Raw genomic sequence first — 24072 nt, forward strand, 5'->3', positions numbered from 1 at the left:
TGATCGATTTTGGGGGCTTAGTTTATTGGAAGTACTCTAATCTCTATTCTAATCCTCTCACTCCTGGATGTCTGTGAACCTGAAGCGAAAGTCTATGGCCGGCTCCATCGTCTTGTAGGGCCTCGAGGCATCGTGCAGGAACTCCACGTGGAAGTTGCGTATGAGCTGGTCTCCACCTCGAGGTCCACCACGCGCTTGCCGAGGCACATGCACGGCCCAAAGCCGAAGGGCAGGAAGGTGAAGGGGCTGACCTGCATCTTCTGGCCGGACTGGGGATCGCGCATCCAGCTCTCGGGCAGGAACTCGTCGGGGCGCGGGTAGTGGGCGGGGTCCTACATGAGGGCGTTGGCGGCGAGCAGGACGGGGGTGCCCGGGGGCACCGCGTAGCCCGAGAGGGTGACGCCGGTGGGGCAGGTGCGGAGGGTGCCCAGGCCGTTGGGGTAGAAGCGGAGCGTCTCCTTGATCACGGCCCGCAGGTAGGGCATGTCCCTCATGGTGTCCTCGTTGAGCAGCTTGTGCTGCTTCTCCGGATGCTTGGCCAGGGTGAGTAGCACGGCGAAGACCAGCGTGGCCGTGGCATCCATGCCCGCGAAGAGGATTTCCAGGCCCATGATGAGGGCCAGCTTGGGATCGATGTCCATGAGGCGCTGCAGCATGCTGTGGCTCGGGGGAGCTACCCTTACCGCTCGATGAACTCGTTGTTGATGTTGGAGTGCGGCTCGAAGTACATCCGGAGGCCCCTGGGCTGCATGACGATCGGATTGACGGCGGAGCGCATCTTGCCCCAGTCCTCCCCCTGCCTGCAGAACAACCCTTCCGATTAGATTCTAATCGCTAAAGCGGGCACACGTGGGGTGGGGCCTACTTACCCCGCCGTCAGCCCTAGGGTTCTCCCATAGACGTCTGGTCGAATGTGCTGCCGGAAGTGCACAATCGAGTCGAAGGCCTCGCGATGCGGCCACGCCCCCTCATTGCGGAACACAGTGGCAATATCGCCGGTGTTGAACGTTACCACCCAGTCCTTGCGTCCGAACATCCCTGGCAGGATGAAGATGTCCCCGTACCGGCGCCGCATGCCCATCGAGAACTACACAATGGAGGCGTCGCTGAACTCCCCGCCGGGCATGAAGCTCCGCATGAACTGCTGCCTGCAGGGCCGCGACACTCGCTTGGGCCTGTGGCCGTGCCTGTGCCTGGGCCGAGGAACCTCTCAACGATCGAATGGGGCGTGTGGCGACGGCCAGGCGTCGCGTCAGACTCTGCCAAGCATTCATTCTCGCAGCGCCACTCGACAAACAACTGAATCTCCGTGGCCTGTTGTCAGGTTTTTTATAGACCCACCTTATCACCAAACTCGAGAACAGGGCAGGAGGAAGGGAGAGCGAGAGCGAGAGAGACTAAGCCAAAGCGAAACACGAGAGCAAAACAAACGCAAAACCTGCCACCAATCATGACTTGCATTTCGGGGGGGCCTCTTATCGAGCATTCGCCTTTTACGGACCGTCCCACTCGATCACCGTGATTCGGTCAGTCGCGCAGAAATTGCCATGGCAGACAAACATGACTTTGATAGCTGTAAACTCGACCACAGAGAGGCCTTTAATACCCTTGATTGGTGGCAGAAACATTCCATATTTTATGGTCCTTGAAAATTTCCCGTTTGATTTTCCACCATTTTCCGCATTTTCACGGATAGAAACGCGCAGCTGACTTAAAAGCGCACGCTTGGCTCGACTGAAAAAATTTGAGTGAATTCTTCGATCTCTGCTCCCCTTCCTACATTCCTGTATTTTCTCTCACTCCCATGCTCGCTTTGGGTACTTTTGCGAAAACGAAGAAGGAAACGAAAAAAGGCGAAATAACGAAATACATAGTAACACAGACTAGATTTTCACACATGAAAAAAAAGAGTTCATGCTAAAATAATGCCTACATATACATACATACACAAATATATGTATACATATATAGATACAAGGGGCAAGGGGCAGGCAGAGGTGATAACTTTTCCAAGCTATTCTGCGCCCAAATGACAGCGAATGTAATAATGAAAAACTTTTTCTTTGTCAACTTGATGAGTATGAAATTTTTCACAAAAAACATGGAAAAACAAAGGGAAAAGGGGCAAGAAGAGACGGGGGGAAGGGGGTGAAGGGGGACCAGCTAGAAATATGAAACGTCGGGGCGAGGAGGAGCCGAGGCAGAGGCAGAGGCTCTTCAGATTAGTTATTGGGGCGGCTCCAACCGGAAAACAGTACACAAAAAGCAGGGAATTTCAGCCACGGCAAAGGCTCCTGCCAAAGCCTGCCATTAGCCCGCTCGCAAAATTGAGCGAACGATTTTTAATTTTACGCCAATTTTACAAAATTAGCCGCTAGAACTAGCCAGAGCAGAGTTCTTGGCCAGAACACCTGACCAGAGCACCGCACAGGCCGCCCTCTCGCCACCAACCGCCAACCGCCAAACATTTAAATGTTGTTAGACTCGAAAATGATCGATTTTGGGGGCTTAGTTTATTGGAAGTACTCTAATCTCTATTCTAATCCTCTCACTCCTGGATGTCTGTGAACCTGAAGCGAAAGTCTATGGCCGGCTCCATCGTCTTGTAGGGCCTCGAGGCATCGTGCAGGAACTCCACGTGGAAGTTGCGTATGAGCTGGTCTCCACCTCGAGGTCCACCACGCGCTTGCCGAGGCACATGCACGGCCCAAAGCCGAAGGGCAGGAAGGTGAAGGGGCTGACCTGCATCTTCTGGCCGGACTGGGGATCGCGCATCCAGCTCTCGGGCAGGAACTCGTCGGGGCGCGGGTAGTGGGCGGGGTCCTACATGAGGGCGTTGGCGGCGAGCAGGACGGGGGTGCCCGGGGGCACCGCGTAGCCCGAGAGGGTGACGCCGGTGGGGCAGGTGCGGAGGGTGCCCAGGCCGTTGGGGTAGAAGCGGAGCGTCTCCTTGATCACGGCCCGCAGGTAGGGCATGTCCCTCATGGTGTCCTCGTTGAGCAGCTTGTGCTGCTTCTCCGGATGCTTGGCCAGGGTGAGTAGCACGGCGAAGACCAGCGTGGCCGTGGCATCCATGCCCGCGAAGAGGATTTCCAGGCCCATGATGAGGGCCAGCTTGGGATCGATGTCCATGAGGCGCTGCAGCATGCTGTGGCTCGGGGGAGCTACCCTTACCGCTCGATGAACTCGTTGTTGATGTTGGAGTGCGGCTCGAAGTACATCCGGAGGCCCCTGGGCTGCATGACGATCGGATTGACGGCGGAGCGCATCTTGCCCCAGTCCTCCCCCTGCCTGCAGAACAACCCTTCCGATTAGATTCTAATCGCTAAAGCGGGCACACGTGGGGTGGGGCCTACTTACCCCGCCGTCAGCCCTAGGGTTCTCCCATAGACGTCTGGTCGAATGTGCTGCCGGAAGTGCACAATCGAGTCGAAGGCCTCGCGATGCGGCCACGCCCCCTCATTGCGGAACACAGTGGCAATATCGCCGGTGTTGAACGTTACCACCCAGTCCTTGCGTCCGAACATCCCTGGCAGGATGAAGATGTCCCCGTACCGGCGCCGCATGCCCATCGAGAACTACACAATGGAGGCGTCGCTGAACTCCCCGCCGGGCATGAAGCTCCGCATGAACTGCTGCCTGCAGGGCCGCGACACTCGCTTGGGCCTGTGGCCGTGCCTGTGCCTGGGCCGAGGAACCTCTCAACGATCGAATGGGGCGTGTGGCGACGGCCAGGCGTCGCGTCAGACTCTGCCAAGCATTCATTCTCGCAGCGCCACTCGACAAACAACTGAATCTCCGTGGCCTGTTGTCAGGTTTTTTATAGACCCACCTTATCACCAAACTCGAGAACAGGGCAGGAGGAAGGGAGAGCGAGAGCGAGAGAGACTAAGCCAAAGCGAAACACGAGAGCAAAACAAACGCAAAACCTGCCACCAATCATGACTTGCATTTCGGGGGGCCTCTTATCGAGCATTCGCCTTTTACGGACCGTCCCACTCGATCACCGTGATTCGTTCAGTCGCTCAGAAATTGCCATGGCAGACAAACATGACTTTGATAGCTGTAAACTCGACCACAGAGAGGCCTTTAATACCCTTGATTGGTGGCAGAAACATTCCATATTTTATGGTCCTTGAAAAATAGCATTAAAATTGGCATTAGTTCGATGAGAGCTCTGAATGTACACTCAGAGAAAAACGGCATAGTAAGGAGACACAAACCCATATTTACACGAAGGGGAACTTTGCGAATCGCAGCTACGGCCGCGACTCTACATTTATACCCGATACTCCCATCAACCAGAGGGCGCACACGGACAAAAGGACAGACAGCCATGGCGATATCGACTTGGCTAATGATGCTGATGCTTTATGGGACATTGAGACATGAAAACATTAAATATTTGGGATTATTCGTTAATTAGTCAAAACCAGAAAAGAAATATGCAGCTCGAGGGAATGTGGACCTCCTTTGTTTTCGTTTTAGGTATGGGTATTATATACAAATTAAATGCAAGAACCAGTTGGTCCCCCATAAAAGTATTATTTTGGTATCAAATCGCCAGCAGGGAGTCGACTGCGCTGCACCATGGTGAAAATACTTATATTCATGCGCTACAATGTTGCATTAGATAAAATCTTCTCTTTTCTCACTTACCCATAATCTCTCTGTTATTTTCTCATATTCTCGATTCTGACGATTCTGGTGAATGGTGATTCGATGACTCCGAAGTTGCGACAAAACCGCAAACGAAACGCACAAAATGATTTCCAATAGGAGCACAAATTTTAGGCATTAATTTCCTAATTGGTAACACCTCACCCTATTATGAACTTCACTTGGAACGAGAGCACTAATTCCTTTTTGCTTCTCTTCTTCACTGCACTATCCCACCGTGGAGGGGGAAAGGGACAAAACTTGACGAATTTTCAAGCACGCACACACACTCATAGCTGGAACTCACGTGATCGAACGAATACAAATTTTAGATTTTGACACACGAAAAAAAAATTTAAAAAAAATATATGTTTTTCTACACATACATACATATATCAAACATTAGTAGATTTGCATTTTTTTCTCCATTTTGCCACCTGCGCCCCTGCCGTTGTTCAAACGCATTTTCGTGCATTAAATAACCCTTTTTTTGCATTTATATTTCATTATTGCACTAAACTTCACTTCACACATCTGCGCGACAATTTTCCCGTTTGATTTTCCACCATTTTCCGCATTTTCACGGATAGAAACGCGCAGCTGACTTAAAAGCGCGCGCTTGGCTCGACTGAAAAAATTTGAGTGAATTCTTCGATCTCTGCTCCCCTTCCTACATTCCTGTATTTTCTCTCACTCCCATGCTCGCTTTGGGTACTTTTGCGAAAACGAAGAAGGAAACGAAAAAAGGCGAAATAACGAAATACATAGTAACACAGACTAGATTTTCACACATGAAAAAAAGAGTTCATGCTAAAATAATGCCTACATATACATACATACACAAATATATGTATATATGTATATATGTATATCACGATTCCGTGAAAATCCGGAAAATGTCGAAAAATCAAACGGGAAAATTGCCCAGCAGATGTATGAAGTGAAGTTTAGTGCAATAATGAAACATAAATGCAGAAAAAAGTCTTTTAATGCAGGAAAATGCGTTTGATCAAGGGCGGGGGCGCGGAATGAGGCGAAATAGAGAACAAAATTCAGATCTACGAAGGAAAAGTGCTGCAATGTGTGATATATGTATGTATATGTAAAATGTTTGATATATGTATGTGTAGAAAAACATATTTTTTTTGCATAATTTCTTTTTTTTCGTGTGCCAAAATCTAAAATGTTTTTTCGTTCGATCACGTGAATTCCAGCTATGAGTGTGTGTGCGTGCTTGAAAATTCGTCAAGTTTTGTCCCTTTCCCCCTCCACGATGGGATAGTGCAGTGAAGAAGAGAAGCAAAAAGGAATTAGTGCTCTCGTTCCAAGTGAAGTTCATAATAGGGTGAGGTATTACCAATTAGGAAATTTGCGGTTTTGTCGCAACTTCAGAGTTGTCGAATCACCATTTATCAGAATATTCAGAATCGATAATATAAGAAAAGAACAGAAAGATTGTGGGTAAGTGAGAAAAGAGAATGAAACGATGAACACTTTCTTTTTACGATTTTTCCTCTCGGAGCAAATCCAATAGATATACATATGTACACTTTTAAATTGAAGTGGAAACATTCGGTTCTCGGGGCTTTTTCTCCGCGTGTAATCGCATATTTTGCTTGGCGATTGAGAGCAGAAACTGCAATAGGTTCCAGTTCGAGAGATGAATAATAATGTATGCAAATACTGTTGACTCTGGAGTTTATTTATAGCTGCAGAAAACCTGTTCAATGAGCTTAAAGCAAAGCTAAATCAGCAAAACTGAGTTCTAATCATCTGCGAGGTCAAAGGTTTATTTAAGTGTACGAACAATGTTAAGGCAGGAGTCTCTTAGCCCTAGTTGCACCCCCAACAAATATAAGAGGCTGTAAATCGTAGCGCGCACTGTTGGGGCTCTCCACTCTCTCGCTCTCGCCCTGTAAATCCCCTTCTGGGAGAGATTCTTGGGCTCCATGCTGCATAATCAGTGCACTCAAGCGGGGGCACAAAAGGCGGTCCAGAGCCCAGAACAGAGAACCGAGAGCCCAGAACCCAGAGCCCAGAACCCAGTTATGTTCAAGTGTCACCAGCGCTGGCCGCAACTGTCGGCAATAACAAAATGTCGGCTCAACGAGCTCCAATGACTTCTTTCTGGCTGCTGGGGAGGCTGGGTGTGGCGCCTCACTGCAGCTGACGTGGATGTGGCTACCGCTAGCTCCACATTTGTACCTGTTTTCAACGTGTGTGTGTGTGTGTGTGTGTCTCCCCCTCACCGTCTCCTTTGTTCTGCGCCGAGTGTGTTCCTCTGTCTCGTAGTTGCTCATTTTTTGTCAGTGCAGCCACTGCCACACTGCCTGTGCAACTGCCACACAGAACATGGCTAGCTACGGCTACTGCCATCTGCCAACTGCCATCTGACATATCTCTTGATTCCATTCTGCATTCATTCTCTCTGAGCTGCCTCTGGCTTCTCTCCCTCTTTGGATTTCAGATTTGGAGCGGAGCATCTTTGAAGTTGCCTTTGGCAAGTGGTACCACCAGCACCACCTCTCACGTGTGGCTGGCTGAGCGCATCAGGCGGAACGACTTGAAGTGTTTATATTCCCTGGCAGCCAACTTTATCTGCACAGGGAGAAGAGGCGCCACCAACAACAACAGGGAGAACCCATCAACGACTGGGAGAAGACGAACCACAGAGCAGGAGGTGGAGGAGCAGGCGGAAGAGGGGGAGGCGGGGCAAGTACCACCGAACAAGAGCTGAAGTACAATCCCGCGACAAAGATGCTGCACACAGTTGCCTTGTTTATGATAATTACTTTACAAATCTTGCAACTTTTTAATTAACTTAATTCTCCTGAAAAATGCCACAACTTACGGCGGGGGAGGACAGCAGCACAGCAGAGCACAGCACCGACTTTTGTGCAACGCAAATTTCCACAAAAATGGAAACTGCATTTTATGTGGCTGCTGCAGCAGCTCCTGCAGTTGTGGGCCATCAAATCAAGTGATTGCCACAGAGGCATGGAGGAGGGGAGGAGGAGAGAGGAAAGGGAAGGCTCTTAAGACTTGGAAGGACATGTGGTTAACGCTGTTTTTCCATGTCCTGTCAACTGGTTGACAACTCTCCATGTTCGGATGCGGTTGAACGAACGGGCGGCAGGCGGCGTGGAGTGGCAGACATCAAGTGCCAAGGCATCCACAGACCGACGCACATTGTCAAAATCTGTCAGTTGTGTCCCACGCCCAAGCACAAGAGGTGGCCACCACGCGCCTCACTTTCACACTTTCAGGTGCGGCAGAAAGGTGCAAAAGACCTAAAGACGGATGCCTGCACTGCCTGCCTCATACGGTGGCGGCCTAATGAGCTGTCAGCACCCACTGGGCAAAAGCAGCCGCAAGACTTCCTGACCAGCCGCACATCGATGCACCAGGATGCCATGGCTCTACTGAGAGAAAAGCATCCCTAGGAAGTAGTACAGCTCGCCAGCAATATAGTTGGGGCGTTTTGGGGCCTTAGCATTAGCACCCCGGGGACATGACTAAGCCTGACCCCAAATACACAGAGAGAGAGAGGGAGAGCGAGAGCGAGGGAGAGGCACTGCACCAATTTAACCTCTTCAATTGACCAGCCGTCGTCGATGGGGGCTGGTGGCTGGTTGATCTCCATGGATTGTTTGTTTGTTGACCTTCATGACGTCACACACACACACACAGTCCCCTGTGCATCTGTGTGGGGTGCAGCCAACTCCTTTCGCGGATTTTTATGCGCCACCCGCATACCCTGCCATCAAACGGAACCTTAGGCCCTGGGAAATCTTTAGACAAACAAGAAACGTTTCTCCTGGTGAACCCTAAACCCTGGGAAGTAGGGGTAATTATAGGCAATCAATGGAAGTCAATACTTTTCCAAAAGACTTCCTACATATTTTAGGGTACCATCGCGTCGATACCTCGAACATCGTGGCCCTCTAGTTGTTTTTTAATTAGCAGAAGCTGACGCATTCGATCTAAATTGAATTATTTATGAATTATATATCGCTTTTATGAATGAATCGCTCGAGCATGATTCACTTGGGCAGTCGGTCGAGTGAATGAATACATATGTGAGCGGAATAGTATCTGTATCTGTATCTGTATCTCTGTCTGGGGGCTGGCTTCTGCCAGTGAATTCCGGTTAAAATTAACGTACTGTCGAACCGAACTCATTAGTTTTTAGGAGCAAGACGCCCAAGCAACAGCATAATTGCGTTATGTGTTTTATTAAAGTCAAATTAGCAGGGCAACAAAATGCGTCAACATCAGAGGCCCACTCACACGCACACATCCGTATTCCGTTCTGCCCCTTGTTGATGCCACAAAATTCAACTGGTGAATGTTTAATGGGCATTTCGCTTTGATGTTTGCCGCCACCCGAATGCTATCACATTTCGCATTTCCCATTTTGCCATTTAAAGCAATTTGCATTCATGTGCTCGAAAATGCTCGGCCTGCCGCTGGCCAGCGGCTCAAATGGAGTTATTACATGAAGTGGTCTGCTGCGGCATGCCTCGTTCTGTTCTCCTGTGCGCTCGGTCCGGTGCGGTGCTGGGGCATGAATGGGAACGAATTCCATTGCTGTGGCAAAAATTCTATTTCATAAGCGTTGCATGCCATGCCTCAAATTTTACAGCAAATAAACATTCCGCATCGCCGCATCTCCCAACTCTCTCCCTCTCCCTTTCTCCCTGTGTGTGTTCGTGTTTGTATCTGTGTTTCTATTTCAATTTCTGTTTCTATTTGTGTTTATTTGTGGTAAAAGTGGATGTGTGTAACGTCCAGAAGGAATCGTTTCCGACCCCCTAAAGTATATATATTCTTGATCAGCATTAATAGCCGAGTCGATTGAGCCCTGTCTGTCTGTCCGTCTGTCCGTCCGTCCGTCCGTCCGTCCGTCCGTCCGTCCGTCCGTCCGTTCGTCCGTCCGTCCCCTTCAGCGCCTAGTGCTCAAAGAAAATAAGAGCTAGAGCAACGAAGTTTTGGATCCAGACTTCTGTGATATGTCACTGCTACAAAAATATTTCAAAACTTCGCCCCGCCCACTTCCGCCCCCACGAAGGACGAAAATCTGTGGCATCCACATTTTTAAAGATACGATAAAACCAAAAGCGCAGAATCGTAGAAGATGACAAAATCTGAACCAGATCGTATAATGATTATAGCCAGAATCAAGAAAAGAATTTTATTCTTTCTCGCTCTGTCTCTCTCTAACACACAGGTTTCATGGTCGGTTTTGCCAATTGCAAAATATTAGTTCAAGGATCTCAGAACCTATAAGAGCCAGAGCAATCAAATTTGGTATCCACACTCCTGTGATATTGGACCTTGACCGTTTCGTGTCCAAATTTCGCCACACCCCCTTTCTCCCCCGCAAAGGACGAAAATCTGGGGCATCCACAAATCTCAAAGACTATTAAGGCTAGAGTAACCAAATTTGGTATCCGCACTTCTGTTAGATCTCACTATAAAACGTATATCTCAGAATTTCGCCCCACCCCCTTCCGCCCCCACAAAGGACAAATATCTGTTGCATCCACAATATTGCAGATTCGAGAAAACTAAAAACGCAGAATCATAGATAATGACCATATCTATCAGATTGCTGAATCTGGATCAGATTGGATCATTTTTGTAGCCAAAAGCAAGAAATCAATTTGCAGTGGCTACGCAGCGCCCGACGTCACGCTCAGACTGATTTTCTGTCTCTCTCGCACGCACTCTTTGTCGTGTCGTTTAATATTAGCGGCGTCTGCCGGAGGAGAGGCATACTGACTAAGTATCGGGTATAACTGTAGAGTTGCGGTGTCCGCAGCAACTCAAAACGTTCCCCCTCGTTATACCCGATACTCAAAATGAGTATTGGGGTATATTAGATTTGTGGTAAAAGTGGATGTGTGTAACGTCCAGAAGGAATCGTTTCCGACCCCATAAAGTATATATATTCTTGATCAGCATCAATAGCCGAGTCGATTGAGCCCTGTCTGTCTGTCCGTCTGTCCGTCCGTCCGTCCGTCCGTCCGTTCGTCCGTCCTATGTTCTAGAGTGTAAAATCTCAACCAGATCGTATAATTATTATAGCCAGAATCAAGAAAACAATTTCATTCTTTCTCGCTCTGTCTCTCTCTAACACACAGGTTTCATAGTCGGTTTTGCCAATTGCAAAATATGAGTTCAAGGATCTCAGAACCTATAAGAGCCAGAGCAACCAAATTTGGTATCCACACTCCTGTGATATCGGACCTTGACCGTTTCGTGTCCAAATTTCGCCACACCCCCTTCCGCCCCCGCAAAGGACGAAAATCTGGGGCATCCACAAATCTCAGAGACTATTAAAGCTAGAGTAACCAAATTTGGTATCCGCACTTCTGTTAGATCTCACTACAAAACGTATATCTCAGAATTTCGCCCCACCCCCTTCCGCCCGCACAAAAGACGAAAATCTGTTGCATCCACAATATTGCACATTCGAGAAAACTAAAAACGCAGAATCATAGATAATGACCATATCTATCAGATTGCTGAATCTGGATCAGATCGGATCATTTTTGTAGCCAAAAGGAACAAATCAATTTGCAGTGGCTACGCAGCCCCCGACGTCACGCTCAGACTGATTTTCTGTCTCTCTCGCACGCACTCTTTGTCGTGTCGTTTAATATTAGCGGCGTCTGCCGGAGGAGAGCCATACTGACTTAGTATCGGGTATAACCGTAGAGTTGCGGTCTTCGCAGCAACTCACAACGTTCCCCCTCGTTTTTTGTTGGTTTTTTGGTTTTTTATCCGCCCGACAGCCACAGCACCAGCACACGCATATTTTCCAGCCATGCACAGGACGAGGCGGAGGATCCACAGAGGATCCACAGCCACATTCTGCCAGTACCAGTGCCAGTGCCAGTTGCAAGAATTGACAATTTTTGTTGGCTTTTTGTTGTCCCTGACATTCCATAGTTATGCTAATGGCCCCCCGCACCTTTGGCTCTCTACCGAAAATGTGTCAAAAGATTTTCGGCAGCAGTTTGTGGCAGGAAAACCAGAGCCAAGTGCAGGGCAAACAAAACAATGCCGTGCCGAGCAGTGTCATGCCTAAGCCCTGCCAATCTCTTGCCCCAAATCACCCCGACGGGGCTGTAGTACTCCCCATCGAAAGTGTAAACACCAATTTGCGATTAAATATTATCGCAGGCGGCGTAAAGGGCCCTCCCTGCCCCCCGTTCGGGCATCTTCAGAGGCAGAAACAAAGCACACTTATTCGGTTCACTCACGTATATCCAAATGCCTGCCGCCTCTGCTGTGCTGTTGTCTCTGCACCGATTGGCCACTTCCCTGCCGCCCCCTGTCTACGACTATATTTGGGTGTCTAGGCATGGACAAATAATAAACTGGGCACTCGAACAAAGCCTTGTCCTCGCTGGGATTGCATAAATTGGGAAGCGCCACAGCTGGCGGAGAGGGCTGGGCTGGAGAGACTGGAGCTAAAGTCAGATCTGGCCCGATCCGCGTACGCGTACTGGCCTGCGTATTTGTTACAGGCCAGGCCCATATCTTTGCTGCTTCTTTACGACTTGGCCCCGGCTCCTTCCGCTGTCCTAGCAAGCGCCTTGTGTGCTCTCCACTGAATTACGACCTCCCACAGAAGCAAACGTGAGCGGCACTTGCAATTCACATGAATGATTCCCAGCCTGCAGGCTGATTGGGGGGCTGGCCTCTGTCTCTGCTGAATGCCGTATAAGTCGCTTTTTTATGACCTTTAGCCGCACAAATGTGCGTACACGAAACGAGGAGTCGCCGCCACCTCCATCTCCATGCCGACCGGGCTGAAGTGTCGTTGGGTGTAAATCATATTTACAATGGTACCATAATTGAATTAGGACTCCCCCCCCCCCACTGCCACCCACCCCCCTGGCACCCCGACAGTCGCAGACACCAAACGGAAGGACAAAACGAAATTTAATTAAGCATAAAAGAGCATTCGACCTTCTTTCTCTCTGCCTGATTTCTTGGCAAAAGTATTTCGTCTCATACTCAAATATTTCAACATGCAGCAGTTGAAAGCGGAAAATCAAGCCATTTACATAGAAATATTCCATATAAAATATAAAATATGAAGACTGATCCATAATGCTGCCCATCGATTGGCGAATCGTCTCGTAAAAGGAGATGAGGGTCTGTTCCAGGATGATTTCGTTAAGCACTACTTCCTCCTGGCCCATCTTCTAATCCAGGCCCCAGAACCCTTCCGCTCGGGGTTACGTTTATCTAAGAACTTGACCTCACCCTCGAGCAGCAGAGACTCGACAACGGACTGGACAGATCAGAGACCTCAAGGGGCTGTCTATGTACATTAACGTACCTCCAAGCGACGCCCAAGTATATATATAAGATGTAAGAGTGGTCTTATTTATTGATATGTGATTCTTACCTTTCTGAATATGATGTGGCCATGATGGACATCATGAATCTGGATCTGGATCAGATCGGATCATTTTTGTAGCCAAAAGGAACAAATCAATTTGCAGTGGCTACGCAGCCCCCGACGTCACGCTCAGAGTGATTTTCTGTCTCTCTCGCACGCACTCTTTGTCGTGTCGTTTAATATTAGCGGCGTCTGCCGGAGGAGAGCCATACTGACTAACTCTATTGTATAACCGTAGAGTTGCGGTCTTCGCAGCAACTCACAACGTTCCCCCTCGTTTTTTGTTGGTTTTTTGGTTTTTTATCCGCCCGACAGCCACAGCACCAGCACACGCATATTTTCCAGCCATGCACAGGACGAGGCGGAGGATCCACAGAGGATCCACAGCCACATTCTGCCAGTACCAGTGCCAGTGCCAGTTGCAAGAATTGACAATTTTTGTTGGCTTTTTGTTGTCCCTGACATTCCATAGTTATGCTAATGGCCCCCCGCACCTTTGGCTCTCTACCGAAAATGTGTCAAAAGATTTTCGGCAGCAGTTTGTGGCAGGAAAACCAGAGCCAAGTGCAGGGCAAACAAAACAATGCCGTGCCGAGCAGTGTCATGCCTAAGCCCTGCCAATCTCTTGCCCCAAATCACCCCGACGGGGCTGTAGTACTCCCCATCGAAAGTGTAAACACCAATTTGCGATTAAATATTATCGCAGGCGGCGTAAAGGGCCCTCCCTGCCCCCCGTTCGGGCATCTTCAGAGGCAGAAACAAAGCACACTTATTCGGTTCACTCACGTATATCCAAATGCCTGCCGCCTCTGCTGTGCTGTTGTCTCTGCACCGATTGGCCACTTCCCTGCCGCCCCCTGTCTACGACTATATTTGGGTGTCTAGGCATGGACAAATAATAAACTGGGCACTCGAACAAAGCCTTGTCCTCGCTGGGATTGCATAAATTGGGAAGCGCCACAGCTGGCGGAGAGGGCTGGGCTGGAGAGACTGGAGCTAAAGTCAGATCTGGCCCGATCCGCGTACGCGTACGGGCCTGCGTATTTGTTACAGGCCAGGCCCATATCTTTGCTGCTTCTTTACGACTTGGCCCCGGCTCCTTCCGCTGTCCTGGCAAGCGCCTTGTGTGCTCTCCACTGAATTACGACCTCCCACAGAAGCAAACGTGAGCGGCACTTGCAATTCACATGAATGATTCCCAGCCTGCAGGCTGATTGGGGGGCTGGCCTCTGTCTCTGCTGAATGCCGTATAAGTCGCTTTTTTATGACCTTTAGCCGCACAAATGTGCGTACACGAAACGAGGAGTCGCCGCCACCTCCATCTCCATGCCGACCGGGCTGAAGTGTCGTTGGGTGTAAATCATATTTACAATGGTACCATAATTGAATTAGGACTCCCATATTTCGAGAAGCAATTCACAGATGGCGGCACTGCAATATTACGATATCATTCATACATTTCAGCTTTTGTCGAATGTCGAATCGATTCATGGTGGCAAGCTTTTGTCAGAGTTACATATCGATATATTATTTTGTGCATCGATATTTTACATCCTCATCCCTAGGTTTAGCGCGAAAAATAAAATAAACAATATATATTTTTGAACCGCTTGAAAGCAAACCGTTTACATTAATCTTGAGGCCGCAAATAAAATTAGGAAAACGAAAAGTTGCACGACTCTCTGTTCTTCATAAAACTATCTCTTAGGCGTAACTTGCCAATGACGGCGAACAATAGCATTGATGTTCTTCCTAATTCACAGTACTGCAAAAGGAAAGTGACAGAAACTGCTTGGATTCTTCGCCCCTCTCCCACCAAATACCGACACAACTCTCTCCCCCTCGCTCGCTCTAATGTACCATTCAGTGGCCAATCGCTCAAACGTCCGCGCGGGAGCTTGAGAGACAAGCATTGCATTGCGACTTCCCGTTGCAGCGTGTTTTGGAAACGCTTTGAGATCAGCGCCGCGATCATGCGGCCGATGGTTATCTTGGTGATCTTGTACGATATTTAGTGCATTAACTGCTTTGGTTTTGGCCAGGTAAGCACTTGAAATGTAGCTCTCGATCACATGTTTACTACGAGTACGGCCGCAAATGGAATCGAACCGAACCGAACCTAAGCGAACGCTTGCAAACATTTGCCACTTTTGTCGGTGTGAATTAAATTGAGTAATTAGGCGGTGTCATAGATAGGAGCTGCGACAACAAAGAGCGTACCGTGGAAACTTGTTGGAGATACCAAAGAAAAAAGAAAAACTGCTTGTCTACAAAGTACTCGTATCTTTGGCCTGGCAATTATTTACCTTACCTTGCCCAGTGCATTTATAGATTGTTTTTATTGCATTTCGATTAGCTTCGAATGAGTTTTGGACATTTTCGTCGCAGCTAATTAAAAATACAAGCCGGGGAATTTGCACAGGCCCCGAATTAGGACCGGCCAGACAGCTCTTGGCCAGCAGGATTTAATCCACTTAACAAGTTAATTTCTAGGCAACCCTAATGTGCCGTTTACCGTACCCTCCCTTCCCTCCCCCCAACAACTATCCACACCACACCACTATGGCCGCCATGGCAACCCAACCTTCAAAGCTGTCAGTCAAAACAAATCGAAAAGCCTTTTTTGTGTAGAATAAAATAAAAAATAAGACCACTCAGAGCCAGCTGGAGATGGCCAAGAAGCAGCAGGACGAGGCACGCCCATATTTCGAGCTGGCCGTGCAGACGGGCAAGAAGATGGAGAGCCACGTCCGGCTGGCAGAGCTTTATCGCAAGGACAAGCAATACCAGCAGGCCATCAATGTCCTCGAGAACTGTTTGCAGTGAGTATCCATCCGCTTTGCGATGCTAATGACGTCTCTGCTGTGGACCCTTATCACCCAACAATTGACTTCAGTTTGACGCCGGAGAATGCGGAGGTGCTGATTGAAATCAGCGATCTGTACTTGAAAATCAATGAGACCCAAAAGGCGTAAGATCGCTTGGCGGAAGTCGTCATCGAACGGAAATGCTCCCCAAAGGGCCTATTGGCCTTCGGCGCCATTCTGCAGGTAGCGTAGCACAATTGCAGCACCCCAAACCCAATCAACTGTTGTACTGGTGTTCTCTTTGACAGTCCCGCAACGATGTGGATGGCGCCCTGGGCAAGTACAGCCAAATCGCAAACGCTGAGCCGGAAATCGCCGAGCTGTGGAAGAACATTGGTCTGTGCTTCTTCAAAAAGCAAAAATTCATTGCGGTAGGGGATTAATTACACTTGAATGAGCCACTCTCGCGCTGGCGCTTTGACGTTCTGATGGCATTTCAATACTTAACCTTTTTCCATGCCGTTTCATCGCTGCGCAAATCCGTTTGGCTCTCGCCGCTTAATTACAATGCTCTCTACAACTTGAGCCTCATCTACATAGCCTGTGAGTACTGACAGTCGGTGCCTGTTCTGTTTACCTCTGACCTATTTCCCTTTCCAAACGGAGATGTCTGTGATCCTAAAGACTTGGTCCACTGTTGTGTTCCCTTTGTGGCCAGCATGTAAATGTTGACCTGCCATGTCCATGCAGAAGCTGGGTTGAAGCTGAGTGGAATTGCACAGCGGGGCTTATTGGAATTGGAAGCCAATACCATTGTTCTGCAAAAAGAACGCATGCAGCTCTTGTTATTTGTAGGATTACAGAGTCCGGGTTAGGCACGTGCCGTGGGGCATCGAGGCGCAATGAATGGACCAAAGCCGGACAATGGGAACAATAAGTGTGGCAGAGGGCATAGTCCAGTGGTACACTGGCTAAAGATGCAAATAAATGCTTGGGGGAGCTGCTGTACAGCAGGGGACTCATATTTCATAAATTTGGAAAATGTGCCAACCAAAAGCCCAACTGGACGCTGGGCTTCCCCACATTGTTCGTTGCACTTTTTTTCTAAAGCTGGGCATCTGTTCATCTTCACCCCATCTCGGACGCAGCTGAACAATACGCCAGTGCTTTTCACACGCTGGCCGCAGCCATAAACCTGCGCAAGGACAATGCCGAGTGCTACATGCTCTTGGGCCGTAAGTAGGAACCAGCCATGCTTACGTTCATTTCGTCCTCAAGATGATATCTACTCTTCCCCATCCACAGTCTGTCTGCGCAAGCTGGACGACGTGGACAACGCGTTCGTGGCTCTCGAGCGGTCCAGTAGCATGGCCACTGGCCAGCATGGCGCCGGACGTAATCCTTTGGTGCTCCTGAACTTTGCCCTCTTCTGTTACGAGACGGGACGCCTCGCTTTGGCCACGGAGCAGTACAATCGATTCATGGGCCAGGCCCAGGACCTGATGCTGCCCACGGAAGTAAGTCGCCTCGAATGCAACGCGAATAGCAAATGCCTCCAAAACGAATTCGTTTTGGCTACTTTCTTTAAACGCTTTAACATTCTCGCTTTCTCGCAGTACAAGTTCCAGGCAACGAAACTCAAGTCTCTGCTTCGTATCTCGAATCAAGGAAATAGAATGCTGCTGGAGGCCGCAGAGTCGGATGAGGCGGCATTGGCAACGGCGCCGGACCTGCGGCCAGATGAGCTGCCACTGGAGGTGAATGCCGTTGTCAGCCAGAACTAAATTGGAAATCTCTTCATTGGAAGTACTCTACATAGATGCGTATAATATGATGTAAATCTGATATGAATAAAGAAGAAGAAGAAGATAATTCCACCGCTGAGAAGTCTGCTGGGTTATTCCCATCCCATAAGAATCTTTGTTGGCATCAAAGATGCTTAACTCACATCAAACATTTATTCGAACGTGAAAACACTTAAATAGAAGGTTTCTTTGTTTTACTTGGATGATACTCGTAAAATGCATCGGTACTTAACTTTATAGAGTAAACTGCAACCGTAAGTGCAATAAATACATACATAGATCGAATAAACTGTAGAGGCTGGGTACTGCCTGATGACAGGAGGGGCAGTATAACGCTGGGGCTCTCGCGTTCTTGCCCTCCTGGCATGGCATGCGGCTTCAGCTCTGGTCACAGATATAGATACACATAGAGATGTAACATGTATATAGGACCTAGGCATATCATAGGCATAGAGTATACGAAACACTGGAATAATCTGTAGTTTAATTTCTTACGTGGCAAGACCTACACATGTATGTATCTTAAGCTACCGAAACGCACATCAATATGAAACATCAAATGGATAATTGATAAAGGATAAAATCCCTTAATCTTTAAGCTTAAACCGTAATCCAATAACTTTTATCAGCAGCTAAATAGGAAGGGAAATGGCACTTGCTCCAACAGCCAAATCACATGTCGAATCCATCAATTAATCAATTAACCGATCAAAATTCTCAGCTCACAGATAATAACACTTTTAGAAAGTATATATAGTTTGGAAATTCCAATGGAGGCAAGCCCATCTTTGCATCTTTGAGATGCCATATCCTGTCGGGCTTTGGCCTTCTGCTCAATCTTCTCCCCCCTTAGACGCACGTGGTGGTGACGCGGGTATATCCGGGTCATCTCTGTGCTGCCGAAGTGCCGCTTGAAGAACAGCGAACGGAAGGTGGTGCGGAACTGCTTCGACATGAGGCCGTATAGCACGAAGCCGACAGCCGCATTGATCAGGGCGAGGATATCCATCGGCTCCCCGAAGGGCGGATAGCAGTGGGCGAAGAAGCACTTCTGCATCATCCCGGACAGCAGTCCGAGCAATCCCTGCGGAAATTCGGTGACCAGGAACAGCACCAGCACTGCCACCAGCAGCAGAGTGGTGCGATCGTTTCGCCGATCGCATCGCGGTGGCCTAAAGAAATGTTAGCTCACGGCAGACGTAACAGAAATCACATCGATCGCGTACCCACCTTTTGGACTTGGTGTCATTAAGGCATAACTGGGTGGCATATTTGTTGGCATGGCCGTAGTCCTTCAGCTTGAGGCGACGACGCGAGGCCTCGTACAGGACATTCATTAGGACGACACTGATGACGGTCAGGGCGCTGCACGGCAACAGCTTGATGATCACGGAATATATCCAGAAATTGAAACTGTCGGAGGAAGGAAGGCAAATGGGATGGAGATGATAATGTGCGGGTCACACGCACCTGTACAGAACCGAGTCGGCATCAAAGTACACATGGTAAAGGGCCTCGTGGTCCACAGTGTCCACATCGTGCGTCTCCCGCACCTGAAACACAAAGTACGTGGGCAAGCAGAGAATCGGCGAAATGATGAACGGAAAGAGTATGGCCTCCCTGGAATATGCGAGCAGAAAATTGGCACAGCCCTCATTTGGATGTCTGTGGAAAAGAGATGGTAACATTTGGCTATAAACGAAAGACAGAAAAGAAGAACAGAAACAGACATATTGCTGCCGTGTTAATCAAATTAGACAGACGTCCATATCTAATCAGACTTTGATTTCGATGCCGATGTGGGTTAGACGGTATGGATTGTTCTGCACAAATGCCTTAATCAGAATGAATGATAGCAGCCGAACGCTACTGCAGCACATCACAATAGCCTGGCCAGCCAGTCCACTCACCTAATCGCCACATAGCGCCACACGGCCAACATCACTGTCAGGCCAATAGAAATTGTGTGCAGGATTTGAGTGAAGTGCATGTGCACCAGCAGATACACGGCCCACCCATAGCTCAGGTCCTTATCACCTACAAAACAGTGCGTAATGAAGGCATTAGCAGGAGAGGAGCTTCTCCATAAAGGGGAGAAGACGGTGACGCTTACCCGGCTCCATGTATATGTACTGGTAGGAGGTGTAGGGTATGTACTCGAGCATCACAAACATATCAGCGACGGCCAACCACTTCAGTATGTTGTTGATGGGCGCCTTGGCCATTTCCTTTCTGGTTAGCACCATTATGTTCAAGATGTTTGCTATCGTTCCGAAAATGCAAATCTGTGTGTGTTTGGGCCAACAGAAAAGGGAAAACAAAAGCAACCAAGGGATGAGTTATTCATAAAGGTGGGGTGGTGGGGAATTTCTATCGAACTCTGCCACATCGCCCCATCTCCACGCTTTTACTGACTCTGTGCCAGGGCCAGGCCAGGGCCAGGCCGCACTACCCATCAAAATGGAAATGCTTTATTTTTCGAGTTTCCCTTGGATTTACATCCTGCTTTTCATTTAATTTCAGTTAAACATTAATTTTTATACCCGATACTCAAAATGAGTATTGGGGTATATTAGATTTGTGGTAAAAGTGGATGTGTGTAACGTCCAGAAGGAATCGTTTCCGACCCCATAAAGTATATATATTCTTGATCAGCATCAATAGCCGAGTCGATTGAGCCCTGTCTGTCTGTCCGTCTGTCCGTCCCCTTCAGCGCCTAGTGCTCAAAGACTATAAGAGCTAGAGCAACGTTGTTTTGGATCCAGACTTTTGTGATATGTCACTGCTACAAAAATATTTCAAAACTTCGCCCCGCCACTTCCGCCCCCACAAAGGACGAAAATCTGTGGCATCCACAATATTGCAGATTCGCAGAATCATAGATAATGACCATATCTATCAGATTGCTGAATCTGGATCAGATCGGATTATTTTTATACCCAAAAGGAACAAATCAATTTGCACTTACTACGCATCGCCCGACGTCACGCTCAGACTGATTTTCTGTCTCTCTCGCACGCACTCTTTGTCGTGTCGTTTAATATTAGCGACGTCTGCCGGAGGAGAGACATACTGACTAAGTATCGGGTATAACTGTAGAGTTGCGGTGTCCGCAGCAACTCACAACGTTCCCCCTCGTTAATATTCCATTTAACCTTTTCCGTTTTCCCAAACCGAATAAAAATCAAATAATTGCTCTAATTGTCGACTTGAACCAACCGACCATTATTCGGTAATAACTGTGTTTGCTGAACATTTGAAATATGTAAATTAACTTTCGTGGCCACATCGAAACCTTCTTCATATCCATGCAAAGGAAAACCCTGACAGACCGAAAGACAATGATTTGTGAATTGTGCCCAACGCATTACTCTTATTGATCCGAGCTGCACAAAAAAGTACCAACAGTTTCATGGGCTTGGCAAAAGTTCAAAGGTGTCGGAGCCCCAAAGATTCATCAGCAGGAGCTGACGGATACACAATCCGTGGCAAGACATTTTGCACAATTTTTCGGACAGTTTTTCATTTCTTGACTCTTTATGACGATAATCCCAACCCCAAGCCCAAGCCCAATCCCAGTCCCAAGCCCTTGTCCCAACCCCAAGCCATTCGTTTCATTGTATTGTTGATCATTAGTCTTGTTTCTGTGCAGATGGGGTGGGTAGTACTTACCATTAGGGATACATAGCCATGAATGCTGTTGTAGGCCCTCAGCCAGTTATAGATTTCACCCTGGCAGTACCCCTGCCAAACAAATTGAAAATCCAAGCCCGTGCCAGAGGCCAAAGAAAATCCTGCGCGAGAGAGCGTGCAATTCGTAAGCTTCCTCCTGATGGTAAGCACCGTGTCATACCGTCCTGCCCGCGTTTTTCCGTGGCATTGCAAGTGTAACTAATGGAATATGCAATGCAACGGTAAGTGGTCGTGCCTGGGCGTAGCCCAGAAATTAATTGGCATTAATTATTTGGATACTTATTTGACGGTTAGCATATGACACTCGGCCAGGTGAGTGGTGCAAATCAATGTCGACATGTCCACACGTCGTCGAAGGTGTTGCATTCGGCTAATGGCCCAAAAACCAATCCGAATCTGTATCTGTATCTGAATCTGAATCGAATCCTGTTTGCAGCACATATTTTGCAATCTCCAACCACTCCACCCTCTTGTCCATGCCAGTCTGAACGACGACTAAAACAACGACAGCATTGCCTCATCAGGTATGCATAATTCTTGAATTAGCTGTGCGGCGGCTCAGTGGATGCCGTGGAGTGGGGCCTGGACCTGGCCTGTCGTTGGCTGCTTGTCAGCGTTTTGATGCTGATGGATTGGCCTTTCGATTTTGTCAACATTTTGAGCCGCGACGTACGACTACATCTGTGGCGGGTAATTATTCTTTACGATTGAACATTCCATCAAAACGAAATGGTCATCAAACAACGGCGACGACGGTCTCCAGGCAGCCGATTCAATTCTGTTCAGTTTGTTGCAGGTGTCCGACCGCTCTTAAAACGACAAATTTCTGCCGACAAATCTTTATGGCCAGAGAAGACACTTCGTTACTGGAGGCTTTTCAATGGTCTTTCAATGAAAATCATACCCACATGCGTATCTTCACTCTGCCATAAGCTAACGATAGTCTTCATTAGTTTTTCTAGGGAAAAATCCTGCCATTTTGAGGATTCCGTTCCACTAAAGAGCATCCGCTTTAACTTTACGTCTCGTCTCTCTTTATGCCCTTTAAGCTTGTGTCGTCGATGGCCATTACTGTTTTGCTAACTTGCAGGGATTGTACAGGGATTACAATTATCTTGTTAGCTGCTGTTACTTTTGTCCTTTTTCATAAGACTGTTTTTCATCGCAGCCGGTGGCAGGTGGCACGCATATTCACATTCACACGCCCACACCCACAAGCACAACGAGGGGGACTGGCAGGAAATGTGATACAAACAGAAAACTGTACTTAAGCGGCAAAGGAACTTCAGGCTATTTCGTTTTTTTTTTGTTTTTTGGTTTTTTTTCCGGCCACTTCCCTATACCGTTAATTAACGCCGGGCTCTCTCGTGTTAGTTTGTGAGTGTGTGGTAGATTTTTTTATTGCAACATTTCACTAGAACGACAGGAGACAGATGCGGCTTGGAGCCACGCTGGGCCGATTGGCCTATCCTGCTCTGCCTGCTCCTACTATCCCCATGCACTTGTTGAACATTAACGAGGGGGAACGTTGTGAGTTGCTGCGGACACCGCAACTCTACATTTATACCCGATACTAAGTCAGTATGGCTCTCCGGCAGACGCCGCTAATATTAAACGACACGACAAAGAGTGCGTGCGAGAGAGACAGAAAATCAGTCTGAGCGTGACGTCGGGCGCTGCGTATCCACTGCAAATTGATTTGTTCCTTTTGGCTATAAAAATTATCTGATCTGATCCAGATTCAGCAATCTGATAGATATGGTCAATATCTATGATTCTGCGTTTTTGATTTTCTCGTATCCTCCTTTGTGGGGGCGGAAGGGGGTGGGGCGAAACTCTGAGATATACGTTTTATAGTGAGATTTAACAGAAGTGCGGATACCAAATTTGGTTACTCTAGCCTTAATAGTCTCTGAGATTTGTGGATGCCCCAAATTTTCGTCCTTTGCGGGGGCGGAAGGGGGTGTGGCGAAATTTTGACACAAAACGGTCAAGGTCCGATATCACAGAAGTGTGGATACCAAATTTGGTTGCTCTAGCTCTTATAGGTTCTGAGATCCTTGAACTCATATTTTGCAATTGGCAAAACCGACCATGAAACCTGTGTGTTAGAGAGAGACAGAGCGAGAAAGAATGAAATTGTTTTCTTGATTCAGCCTATAATAATTATACGATCTGGTTCAGATTTCACACTCTAGAACATATAGTCATCCTCTACGATTCTGCGTTTTCAGTTTTCTCGTATCTTTGAATTTGTGGATGCCACAGATTTTCGCCCTTTGTGGGGGCGGAAGTGGGCGGGGCCAAGTTTTGAAATATTTTTGTAGCAGTGACATATCACAGAGGTCTGGATCCAAAACATCGTTGCTCTAGCTCTTATAGTCTTTGAGCACTAGGCGCTGAAGGGGACGGACAGACGGACAGACGGACGGACGGACAGACGGACAGACATCGAAGTTCCATCAAAGTTAGTTGAATTTTCGGGAGAACCCGGTCGAAACAGTGCCTCCAGTGTTCAGTGTGAAGTGTCCGTGCCCCGTGCGAGTCAATCATTAATCATGAATTTCACTGTAAGTACTGAAATTGAGTTTCTTTGAACATTCCTTTTAAAATGGAAAATGCGAAATATTAAAAACCCACTGCCTCACCCTTTCTTTCTATGGGTCTCGATTGCCCAACGGTCATG

General features: G+C 48.1%; 2 protein-coding genes and 2 pseudogenes across 3 annotated transcripts; 1 reads left to right on the plus strand and 3 right to left on the minus strand.

The window, feature by feature from the left end:
• On the minus strand, positions 1-1313 carry LOC117194078 (annotated as a pseudogene).
• Positions 1314-2491: 1178 nt separating this feature from the next.
• Positions 2492-3804, minus strand: LOC117194043 (annotated as a pseudogene).
• Positions 3805-15098: 11294 nt separating this feature from the next.
• Positions 15099-17737, plus strand: LOC117194092 (Bardet-Biedl syndrome 4 protein homolog). Of its 2 annotated transcripts, XM_033398734.1 has the most exons (6): positions 15099-15903; positions 15978-16131; positions 16197-16491; positions 17037-17123; positions 17194-17405; positions 17505-17737. In XM_033398734.1, exons 3-6 carry the CDS (start codon positions 16377-16379, stop codon positions 17670-17672), a joined length of 582 nt encoding a protein of 193 aa, XP_033254625.1. In that variant the 5' UTR covers positions 15099-15903; positions 15978-16131; positions 16197-16376; the 3' UTR covers positions 17673-17737. The 2 variants fall into 2 exon arrangements, with proteins under 2 accessions (XP_033254625.1, XP_033254626.1); XM_033398735.1 differs by lacking the exons at positions 15099-15903; positions 15978-16131 and having other exon boundaries at positions 16404-16491; positions 16555-17123.
• Positions 17738-18542: 805 nt separating this feature from the next.
• Positions 18543-24071, minus strand: LOC108158901 (probable G-protein coupled receptor 139). The gene is given in 8 exon segments (XM_033397630.1): positions 18543-18569; positions 18571-18865; positions 18924-19106; positions 19164-19358; positions 19604-19730; positions 19807-19978; positions 21366-21584; positions 24027-24071. Coding segments are annotated over 8 exon segments (1263 nt in total).
• Between the last annotated feature and the right edge of the window lies 1 nt (position 24072).

The sequence above is a fragment of the Drosophila miranda genome (assembly GCF_003369915.1).
Source record: "Drosophila miranda strain MSH22 chromosome Y unlocalized genomic scaffold, D.miranda_PacBio2.1 Contig_Y2_pilon, whole genome shotgun sequence".
Taxonomy (NCBI): domain Eukaryota; kingdom Metazoa; phylum Arthropoda; class Insecta; order Diptera; family Drosophilidae; genus Drosophila; species Drosophila miranda.